Source organism: Lottia gigantea, assembly GCF_000327385.1.
Source record: "Lottia gigantea unplaced genomic scaffold LOTGIsca_139, whole genome shotgun sequence".
Taxonomy (NCBI): Eukaryota; Metazoa; Mollusca; class Gastropoda; family Lottiidae; genus Lottia; species Lottia gigantea.
In genome coordinates, this window is record NW_008707601.1 from 403,410 (window position 1) to 414,768 (window position 11,359).

The window sequence follows — 11,359 nt, forward strand, 5'->3', positions numbered from 1 at the left end:
CAATCCTTTATAATAGTTTGATAGATATTTTTCTAAAGAGGTTATAGATTACTGTAATGTGTATCAGGGCCGTGAATGTTTTTCATTTGCACCATTCCAATTTACAGTCAGGTGTCTGTGATTCGTGCAATTACATATGCAGCACACAACTTTACCAAGGGCCTTTGCGAAAGTTATGTCATAAAACGAAAAAGTTTAGTGGAATTGCAAAACAAAACACGAACTTTGAATTGAAAGTGTGTCACCAATACACAAGTGTGGAGTGATTTGTCATGCACTTATTTTGACTATACAGAATAGTACTGACAACAGAACACCGTTTAGAGCAACCCGTTACTACCTTTCAGTTGAAAAAATATTATGCATTCTTCAAATGCTTTTGCTGACTTAAGGCTGACCATGGAACACAGGCCCCTAGAATCTAAGTTAACATGGTCATGCAAATTTCACGTTGAAACACATTACATAATTAAAATTTACAAATGGAAAACCACACTCAACGTTTTTAGATAATATTTTATAGCTACCTGAATCTCCAGGTCTGAATCAACATCTGTATATTATTTTGTTTTTATGTTTTGCAAAATGTGCTCGCTGGATAATGTAGCAAAAAGAATGATAGATATTGATCATTTTATATAACTTTTCCTTCAATCTCGTATTATAATAATATAAAATATACCATTCTTGCATCTGATTATTTTATCATCTAACAGAAACCTTTCTTCAGCCTCGTATTTAACATGTCATTCTTGTAATTTCAGGAATATTTACGGAAATTCGGTTATTTATCCGGAGCCAGCAAGGAAACGGGGAACCTCATGGATATGAAGGATCTGTCGGAGGGGATCAAACGACTGCAGCGCCTCGGACGGATCCCCCAGACAGGTGTGATGGACAGGCGCACACAAGAACTGATGCAGAAACCACGGTGCGGTGTGAATGATAACAAAATAGTGTTTGGTCACAGAAAGAAAAGATATACGCTGGCACCAAGTAAATGGGAGAAAAAAGATCTAACTTTTAGGTATGTTTATTACTTTTGATTAAATTAAAAAAAGAATGTCTAGATGTATGAGTCAGAGGCAATGAATAAAACCTGTCTTATGTTACAAAAATGATGAGAAAACAATCAATAGGTTCATGCAAAGTGGCAAAAATTTTCAAGGGCCCAAGTGAGCGCCGGAATCGTGTTGTTAGTGTCAGTAAGCTTGAACTCAGCTTCTAGATGATCTTATACAATTTTGTAATCAGCTTCTCTTTGTTTGGCCTTACAGTTGTTTTAAATTATATTGACAGAATGCAAAAACTGTTGGCCACCCCCTCTGCTCAAACGATTCATGTATGTTGCGTAAACGACTTTGAAATTTGAGTGAAGCATGACTGGCTATAGAAATGGAAACTTGGAATAGATTTCTTATCATTTGAACTGACACATTCCAATGCTGATCAGCACCAAATGGGTCATGAGGAGAACCCCCTCCCCCCCCCTCCTCCACTCACCCAATCTATAACATAGAGCCACCTTTATAGATTCTAAAATACCACATACACCAATTACTATTGCATGCTCTGTGTATATCAGAAGAAAATTCGCACTATTGACCAACTTACTGACACTGGCCAGTGATTATTTTTTCCTTTTAAAAATGCACCTGCATTCAGTTTTCAAAATTGTCCCCTCCATTCACTTGGTGTTTACAGTAGAGAATTTGAACCACACTTAAAATAAGGCGTGGTGTTACAGTAATAGACCTCACCAACCAAAGTGAAATTCCATGATGAATAAAACTGAGTGTGATGTCACTCTGACACTGTTTGGAATGAAAACAACTCGGTTTCTAAGATTTAGAGGAAAACTGGCATAAAATAGAAATAATGTTGATTGGCCCTATTTTATTTAGATTTGGAAGGGGAAAGGGTTATTCTAACGGTTTGTTCCCACAGTGCCTTGATTTCTTTTCCATTCATTCATTCATTCATTTACTGGAATTTCTAAAGAATGAAGTTACTCTTGCAGGTAGTTCGCAAAGAGCATTGGAATGGCTTTCAGTTTTCTGATTTCTCACTCATATTTTCTTGTCTGATTTATGCATTAATTAATTGGAATTATTGAACATGCGTAGCTTGATTTAAGGCATTCATAATTTATTTACGCAAATCAAACACATTTCAAACTATCTTTGAATATATTCCCAGTATATTGCGCAGTTTAAAATCAATTTCTTAAAAGTGCGAATGTACTTCATTATCTCCAATTATACGTCACATTATAAAATTGTAATACCATAGTCTAATGAAGAAAATTTGAGAAAATGTTATAAACGTACAAAACAAATTCGAACAAGTATTACTCCCTTTTGAACATCAATGTTAAACTAGAATTAACTTCAATATTTAAAAAAGACGTATTTTGTTGATCATTCACAGGGAGAAAAGATTTAGGTTCCTGTTTTTGTGGAGTTGTAAGACACTTCCCCTTTAAGATTATGATCACAAGTGGTCGGAACAATGTAGATAGCAGATAAAGTATAAGAACGGAAACAAACAAAGTTTAAAAGTGAAGTGTTCTTATTACATGAGGAAACCCAGGGTTGATTAGGCTACAAGTTTGAATCATCCGGAAGGTCGGCAGGAATTGATATGAGAATTTGAAAGAAATGAACCAATCGGTGACTGGGGTGGTAAGTGGTCGACTTCCCGAGGTTATACTATTAATATTCTTGCTGTTCATATAAAATTACAGTCGATATGAGTTGTACAGAGATACATACAGTTCACTCTTTAGTTAGAATTCTATCGCTTTAGTTTGTCGTAGCGGCGTTCAGTTGAAAGGTTTTGGGTCACAGATTTGGCCCAGGCATTGGAGAAAAATCACGACCTGGATAATGGGTATGCAATTATTCAGTTTTTGGATTTATCGGATAATCTTGTCTGTTCAGGGATTTAGATTTAGACGTTGGTTTGAGAATACAAAAGACTTTTGTGGTTTTATTTCTGAAATTGTCTGTTGACGTATCAGGATTGAATTGGAGATTGCTGCATTGTTTCAATGATAACGATATCGTATACGATGGACAGTCCGATTCCAATTTTGTATTGTATTGGATTACAGTATTGTTGATCGAGTATTTGAAATTGTCGTCTGACAGAATTCTGTGACGTGGTTGGTCCTTGTGCCACCCTTTTTCTTTTGATGGAGTTTGTTATTCATTTGAGTTTTGACGTCGTTTGGTCGAATCATATTTGTCGTCAGGTGAAATTTTGTCACGATTTCTGTGTGTCTCGAAATGTATTATTTAGAGCTATTTGTGTTTCCTAGTCCCTAGATTTGATGATCAGATTTCAGCGATAGTTGTCTCCAGTCCTAACTGTCACGTGGTTGGTCTTTTTCATGGTCTATTTCATAGCTAAAGCTCGAGTAGTTTGTCTTCTGAAAGAGTTTTATCACGTGGTCTGTGTGTCCCTGTTCATCGTGGTTGTGATGTCCTCTTTGAATCATCACAACCTGCATGAATGAGGACAGGCTCGCCATCCTCTCTACACATCCTTGGACCATCGACCAGGGGCACCACACCATCTCTGGGGAATCCACTTGTAAAATGTCGTACGATTATCCTTCATTCAATTGTGACGGTGTATTAAAAGTTGGACTCTTACTGAGTTTGTTTAAGGTTTCGACAAAAAAAGATATTATGTATGTTAACGCGCTAAATTTCAGGACGGAAATTTCCATTTCATTTTATTTCATTGCCTTGTTATTTGGATTTATTGATCTTTATATATTAGAAAAAGTTTCGAATTAGATGAGCTTATAAAGGCTGATTTTAAATTAGGTATATGATATAATGATATACAAATATATTTTTAGCAAGATTCGTTGGTTTCAGAGTTATATTGACGAGTTTTGAACTTGGTAGCACACATAAAAGTTGGATTGGTTTGAGATGGTTTATGAGTTATGTATGTTGATGAGTTTCGAACCTGGTAGCACATTATGAAAGTTGAAGTAGAGTTTCTATAGGAGCTAACTGTCCCTGCAATGTCTATTGAGGTCACACTGTAGAAAAGACGATAGAGAGAAAATATCACAAGGATTGGATTTCAACTTGATGTGTTTGAGTTAAAAAGGAAATATTAAATAGCGTCTGGAATTCTTTCAACAGAACATGTGGTCTCTCAAATATTCCTTACCTAATATATACAAGTTATTGTCTCAGAATCGTTAAATATTACACAGTTGGTGATCTAAATGATTATTTGGTTAATTGGGTCTGGTAGATATTCCTTACTTTTAATTATTTTTAAATTACTTCATTTCAATGACTCTAAATATTCCAATATCACACAGTCAGTTCTTTATTTGAGTTTGGGTCGCTCAATCTTGTTTTAAACAATCTTGTTTTAATAGTTGAAGTTAAATTTAAAGTTATCTTGGTCCACTCCGCTGGAACACCGAACATTCGAAGCTTAAGTTATTAAATATAATCAATGGCGGTTGTCGTTTCGGAGGCAGAGCATGTCCACCTTCCACTCTGAGGCTGAGTTTGCCAACTTGGTAACCCATTCAGAGAGTCCAAATAGCTTATATTGTTCATTTTGGTTTATTTATTGCCATGTTGTATATCAACTGCTTACATTAAGCGATCAAATGTAGATGCATTTTTGGGTCTTGTTATTTTGAAACTTCGAGGAACCAGGGAGATATATATGTTGTTGATAAAAGTTGGTGCCAGTTATTGGATTTTCTGAGACACTAAAAAGTTTGAGAGACCAATAATTGAAAAAACTGAATAAAGAAAACTTAAATAAATTAAAAAACGCATTCATCCCATCCCCTTCCCTGACTTTTCTTTTGTCAAACAAAATTATGAACATTTCGTCCATTTTTTTTTTAAGTACGTTCACTAAAGTTAAACAAGAACGCCCCGTGGATTTCACGGTCGGTGTCCGCAGTGATACTGATGGTCGCACAAAAAGATAATGAATATTGTAAGCAACAAGTTGTTGAGATACGCAATGTTAATTGTAAACATATCATATGTAAACTTCAAGGATTGGGTCATCCATTAGGATATGAAATTCTTTCCACTCTTATCACCCCCAATTTATAATTGATTAAATCACGTAGTCTTGTACAATACCAGACACAAACGTAAAATTCAACTTCTTTCCAAATAGTTATGCGTAATATTTGATTCCATGGCGCATTGAGTTTTTTTCACTTGAAATATGCCTACAATTTGCAAGATACACTCAGGGAAGCTTCCACACGACCAAGGGAAAAGAAGGGGTAAGGCCTATGTTTGAACACCTTCTACTTGGTTTGCATTACATTGTAATAGTCACGTCATCATCAGAATCTATAAGTATCCCAACTGAACATACAAAACAACGAGAATTTTTAACATGTGTTAGAGCAAAATTTGGAGTAAATCATTTTCCGACAGAAAAGGGTCTCGCATAACTTTATTTAGGGTCTCAAAATAGAAAACATTTCGACTTGACGTGATCAGTGCACTGCTGTTTCTCGCTTTTGCGGACGCGGGGAATTTCTCATTACTCGACACATGGCGTAAACTGTTTCGTTACTGAACTGTGTATATAAGACGTAAAACTTCATACCAATGTATCTGTATCTTTCAGGTTATATAATTATTCACCTGATATGCCAATGCATGATATCCGAAACATCATCTACGGAGCGTTTCAGGTGTGGAGTGACGTCACCAAGTTGACGTTTAAAGAAAAGATGCACGGGGATGCTGATATTATGATTCAGTTTGCCAGTAAATATCATCAAGATGGTTATCCTTTTGATGGAAAAGGTAAGGCTGGTTCTCTATATACTTATTGGACTTACTACCTGATATTTCAGGATACTCCATGCGTATCTTTAAAATGAAACTAATGCGTTGAGCTTGAGCGTGTACATCTTAACATCTTCGATTGCTACATGTTATATTCTGAAGTTTTGTTATGACCAAAGCGGAGATACAGCCGAATATAAAGGGGATTGTGCAGTACCTTGGAAAGTCAATAACTGCTGGGTCCCAATGAACAAACTCAGATAAAGTATTAGTATTTCTGTACAGTAGCAACTCCTTTCTGTAATTTTCAGGTATGATTCTGGCCCATGCTTTCTTTCCTGGCACTGGTCGCGGTGGTGATACACATTTTGATGATGATGAACGGTGGACGTACAACTCGTCTGAAGGTAACAATAGGCTTCCTCACCTTTGCCCCTCCCCCCAATTACAAAATTCTAATAATTAGTTCCTACATTCCTTGTTTTGGAATCTCTCCTTGACAATTATGTTGTCCCTTATTGACCACTGGGCTTTCGTTAAGCATAAATAGGCAAATCCAGATGCTTAGTTTCCTTTCCTCTTCCATCAACAAAAATATTGTTATGCATTCGTGTGAAATAAGAGGCTCTATAGGTATAAATATATTTGATATTCCTTTGAAAAGGCGTATATAAAATAATATAGTATAAATTACGAATATTAAATGAATGCACTGAAATATAAGTGAAGGAAATCCGTTATAAAATCTTCAATTACATGTCCTTTAGTCGAGTTTTATCTTCCTGTTTGTAACTTATAGACTTTCCTCTTGAAACCAGGATCTTGTTCGATATGCACTCAATATTCATAAACTATCAGACTGTAGCTATTCCAAGGTGTGGGGTGTGGTAGTTGAAATTCCTCAATCCTCATCTATGTGACTGTCAGGTCCATTGCCTGCGAAATATTTTTTGGGTAACTGAGCTGAACCAATGGATGACCTAACTCTACCTCTGTCTATTGCACTTCAAATTAAAGGATCCTTCGTCTTAGTTCATATGTGTGCACGATGTTCGTTGATCAGCTTATCAGTTTCAAACTTCTAAGACTGAGTTTAAAACCGTATTGACTATGAGCTCCCCTACAGCGACAGGTCATCTTCACCCTACCATTGGTACCACACTGCAAATATGTTTACCAAACATCCATTAACACATGACTATGAATGCAACTCTGTCTGCATTTTAGGAGTGAATCTGTTTATGGTGGCAGCTCACGAGTTTGGGCATGCTCTAGGTCTCGCCCACAGCAGTGAACCCGGAGCTCTCATGTATCCATGGTACCAGGGCTTCCAGACTAAATTTGCCCTCCCTAGAGATGATGTCGCTGGTATCCAGACTTTATATGGTTAGTATAAAATCCATTTAGTTTCTTACAATTTATGGAGAGATTTGATCATTTTTCTCCTTCTTTTTTGTCAAGCTCTCAAATAGCTCAACAAAATGAAATAAAATGAGTGGAGTTTTACGTCCTACTTTTCTGCACCATGTGGGCTAATGTAGAGGGGCAACGCAATGAGAGAAATTTTTGCCAGGACAGCGGCATAAGCCTGCTCCTTTTCGATTTCCAACTGTCGAGGGATCTTTAACGTACACAGCCTGTAGCACAAGGGGCCTCGGTTTATTGTCCCATCCGAACGACTAGTTTTCCATGTCAGCCCCTCTAACGTGCATCACTACGCAACATGTAGCACACGGTCTTGAAGATTGTGAAGCAGAAAATGATCAAACCCTATATAACTCTTCCAGGTTCTAAACAAGGTGCCGAGTTACCAGATCTACCCCCTACTAAACCTACACAACCTCCGAGATCAGATGATGGTTATACCGTTAACCCTACAGACAGATACCCTACTGGAGACCCACCAGATCCCTGTACCAAACCATTTGATGCTATCACTGTCATCAGAACTGAAATCTTTTTATTCATCGGCAACGTAAGTAGAGGATTGATATTAATGGTTTTGGAATGTACACAATAATCAATTACATATTTAGGGAAAACAATTCCATTAGCTTTACCTGTTGTTCAATTTTTTTCGCACTTTGAATAAGATAATGTTCAATTAATCAACTATTGTAAATTTTTCAGTGGTTTTGGCGATTAGACTCGAGAAATATCATCAAGGATCCTATTAATCTTCATAAATTTTGGTATGGATTCCCCAGCAATCTGACACATATTGATGCCGTGTACGAACGACCAACAGATGGCAAGATTGTCTTCTTTTCTGGTAAGGACTTTCCCTTGGCTCATACTAGTGGTTACTTCCCTGGGGTATGGTTTCTGGCAATTCCTTTAAATCTTCCCCCCTGGTTGGTACTTCCCCTGGTCTCCCTTTCTGCTAGGTACTTCTCCCCTTGTCTCCTTTTCTGGTGGTACTTCCTTTAAATCTTCCCTCTTAATTGGTACTTCTCATAGGTTTTCCCTATGGGTTCTTCTTTTTTGGTAGGAACTTCCTTTGGTCTTCTTTTCTCGTGGTTACTTCCCCCAGGTCTGCTTTTCTGGTGCTTACTTCCTTTAGGGATTCCAACTGGTGGTTACTTTCCTTTGGCTTCTTTCCTTGGGTCTTCCCAAACTGGTTATGTACCTCCCATGTGCCTTCTTATAAATTTCCTTTAGGGCGTCTTTCCTCGAAGATATTGCCTTTAAGGCAGGCTTCTTATCTGGTAGGTTTTATCCGCTATTTCCGTCGTCTCCTTTTCTGTAGGTACTTCCGTTGTGGTTCATATGTTTTATAACAATTTTGCAGGATCATGGATGACAAAGACAGTTATTCGTAACCGAAAGAAAAAAAAAACAAATGTTTTAATCGGAAACATTATTATTTTAGGTGATCGTTACTGGATATTCAACGCTAATTACTTAGTGACGTCATTTCCGACGAAGGGTCGCCCAATCACAGATTTTGGAATCCCACCGGACGTGAAGAAGATTGATACAGTATATGTGTGGGGTTTTAACAACAGAACGTATTTAGTGAGTGGAGATATGTATTGGAAACTAGACGCTAATAATACCTATGTCGAGTATGACTACCCCAGGGATATGAGTATATGGATGGGAGTTCCAGTCCCTGTCGACGCTGCTTTTAGGCATTGGAATGGTAAGTGAACTGGCATATTTTGAACGTCAAAATAACAAATAGTTTTTCTATATTAATTGCTCATTGTGTTTTTTATAAGTATATCACTATCACTTTAACCTTGGCTGGGTTCCAATTTGTTACTGCCATCTTAAAGTTGAATGATAAATTTAGGGGAGACTTTGATTCTGTTTGTAGGCCTATCGATCAAATGGTTTCATCCCCTAATCTTTTGTCCCATACCAAGGACTGATATTTTGTAATAATTGAAAGATCGGAGAAACTGTTCGAAACTTTCTGACAACATGCATCATCGTGAAAATTAAACATAGATCAATGAAAAAATGAAATAATACACTATTTTTTTTATTTTAATCGAGAAGATTTTATTTTTATTTCACTGTATTGCAGGAAAAACGTATTTCTTAAGCGGACCAAACTACTGGGAGTTTTACGATCTGAAGATGACCGTACGACCAGGCTACCCGAAATCCATCGCTAAAGATTGGTTAAAATGTAAAAATACTCCAGAAGGCCAAACTATACCGGGATATAACCAGAATATACAACAGTCCAAACATAATGAATTACAGGAGATTAGCTCCCCTTCCTTAGCCACGTCATGTCATTACGTCATGTCGCGTCACGTCACTGCCATTTTACTTGCCTTTAGTGTCACCATATCACAATTACTGCCATTTTCTTAATGAGACAAAGTTAATTAGAGATTAATTAATTGAGATTTAATGATAAAGGATACTGCTTACTCAAATTTGCCGGTGATTTTAAATTTATAGAATTGTGCTCTCATATTTCATTAGTTTTGTAAAAAAAAAAGACATTTAAACTGCCATTAATTTAGTAATATTTGGATTGAATTTATAAATCATAGCATTAACATTGTCATGGCAATAACTTAAACCTAAAACCTAAAATAAATTGCACTTAGCTCTACCAATTTGCCATCTCAAATGAATGTTTTAAACCTTTAGATTTGAATCTTTCAGAATTATTGGGGTATAGGGGGAGCAAAGATATTGGTCCGCATCCAGGTCTGATTCAAAACATTATCCAGAGTAGTCTACTTTTCTTGAGGTAGTATAAGTAGTGATCAATACAATGCATGTCTACTATGTGTTGTTTCAATTACTATTATTCTACCTAAAAAATAAGTAGACTGCTCTTGTACGTGCATGATTTGAATCGGACCTGGATCGTCTTCACAGTGTCAAGCTATTACGAACTACGTCTTAAACCTTGACTACAATTGTTATTAGATGGGATAAGTACAGTTCGTAAGAGCTTGACACTGTGAAGATAGACATGGATGCGAAAAAGTATCTGTGCTCTACTGCAGTAATGTTGTGTATTTTGGCTTGAAGCTTAAAGCTTGTAGTAACTGTCGTAAGGGCCGTCACACCATAGTGATCACCAGTTGCACATAAGAATACCGGTCATAAGTACCGAACGCAACCCTCATGCAATATTGACTTATGAGTTGCGTTCGGTACTCATGGACTCTTTTATTATTCTCAACCATGCGTAACTGGAAATCGCTATAGTTTGAGAACTCATTAGAGAGCTAGGTGGTAGATGGTAAGCAGTATCTAGAATATTGTACAGATTGAGTGAGTCTAGTCACTATGTGATATATAGATAGAAATAGACCATAGCTTTTCTCTCCTCCGTTTCTTTCTCTGGGACAAGAGTTGAAGAGTTGTTCTTAGGCATTTTACTAAGCAACATTGTACATTGGTCAGAGAGCGGTTAGTGCATTTTGACAAGATTTGGCTTTCTATATATTTGTATTTAGAGACATTTTGGTATCAGGTCAAAGACCACGTAAGAATAAAATGCTCTGCTGCCAAACAGGACTTTGAACATTATCTCCCCTGAATGTTAAAGAAAATGGAGGAAGAAAACTTGGTCTATCTCTATGAAGAGTTGAAAACAATATTTTGTACATAGACACCGAGTGAGAGGTTGTGATGAACAGTATCTTTATATTCTGTATTGTAATCCTGAGGGTGCTGGAACCATTTCTCTATCAGGGGCAGCACGGGGAGAGAACGGGGAGAGAACATTATGCCCTTTTCCATTGTCTGCTGTAAACTGGACCTCGGATGTGTTTTCTTATCGCTACACCAACGTGGTGAAGCTTCAGATGGAATGGCGTGGTCGACAAGTTTATTTCTGCTCCTCCTGTGGCCCTGCCGTTTATGGAATTTGATTCCAGTGCCCTTGCTGTAGGCCTATTCTCTGTTGATGTTTCACTTTAATTTCACAGACGACATTCTATTGTATTACTTCTTATTTCGGGTACAGATTCTGGTTGTTGAGAAAGAATATTTTGAGTGTTACAAGATTGAAGATAAAAAACTGTCATTGTTCCATCAATTTGAAAACACTCTATCAGTCAATGTGT

At 37.0% G+C, this 11,359-nt stretch overlaps 1 protein-coding gene across 1 annotated transcript; it reads left to right on the plus strand.

Moving 5' to 3' along the window:
* Positions 1–764: 764 nt before the first annotated feature.
* LOTGIDRAFT_82132 (hypothetical protein) lies at positions 765–9,461 on the plus strand (the record flags this gene model as incomplete). The annotated part of the gene is made up of 8 exons (XM_009049567.1): positions 765–1,027; positions 5,647–5,828; positions 6,122–6,217; positions 7,038–7,196; positions 7,610–7,785; positions 7,941–8,082; positions 8,683–8,955; positions 9,346–9,461. Coding segments are annotated over 8 exons (1,407 nt in total), but the record flags the coding sequence as incomplete, so codon positions are not given.
* Between the last annotated feature and the right edge of the window lie 1,898 nt (positions 9,462–11,359).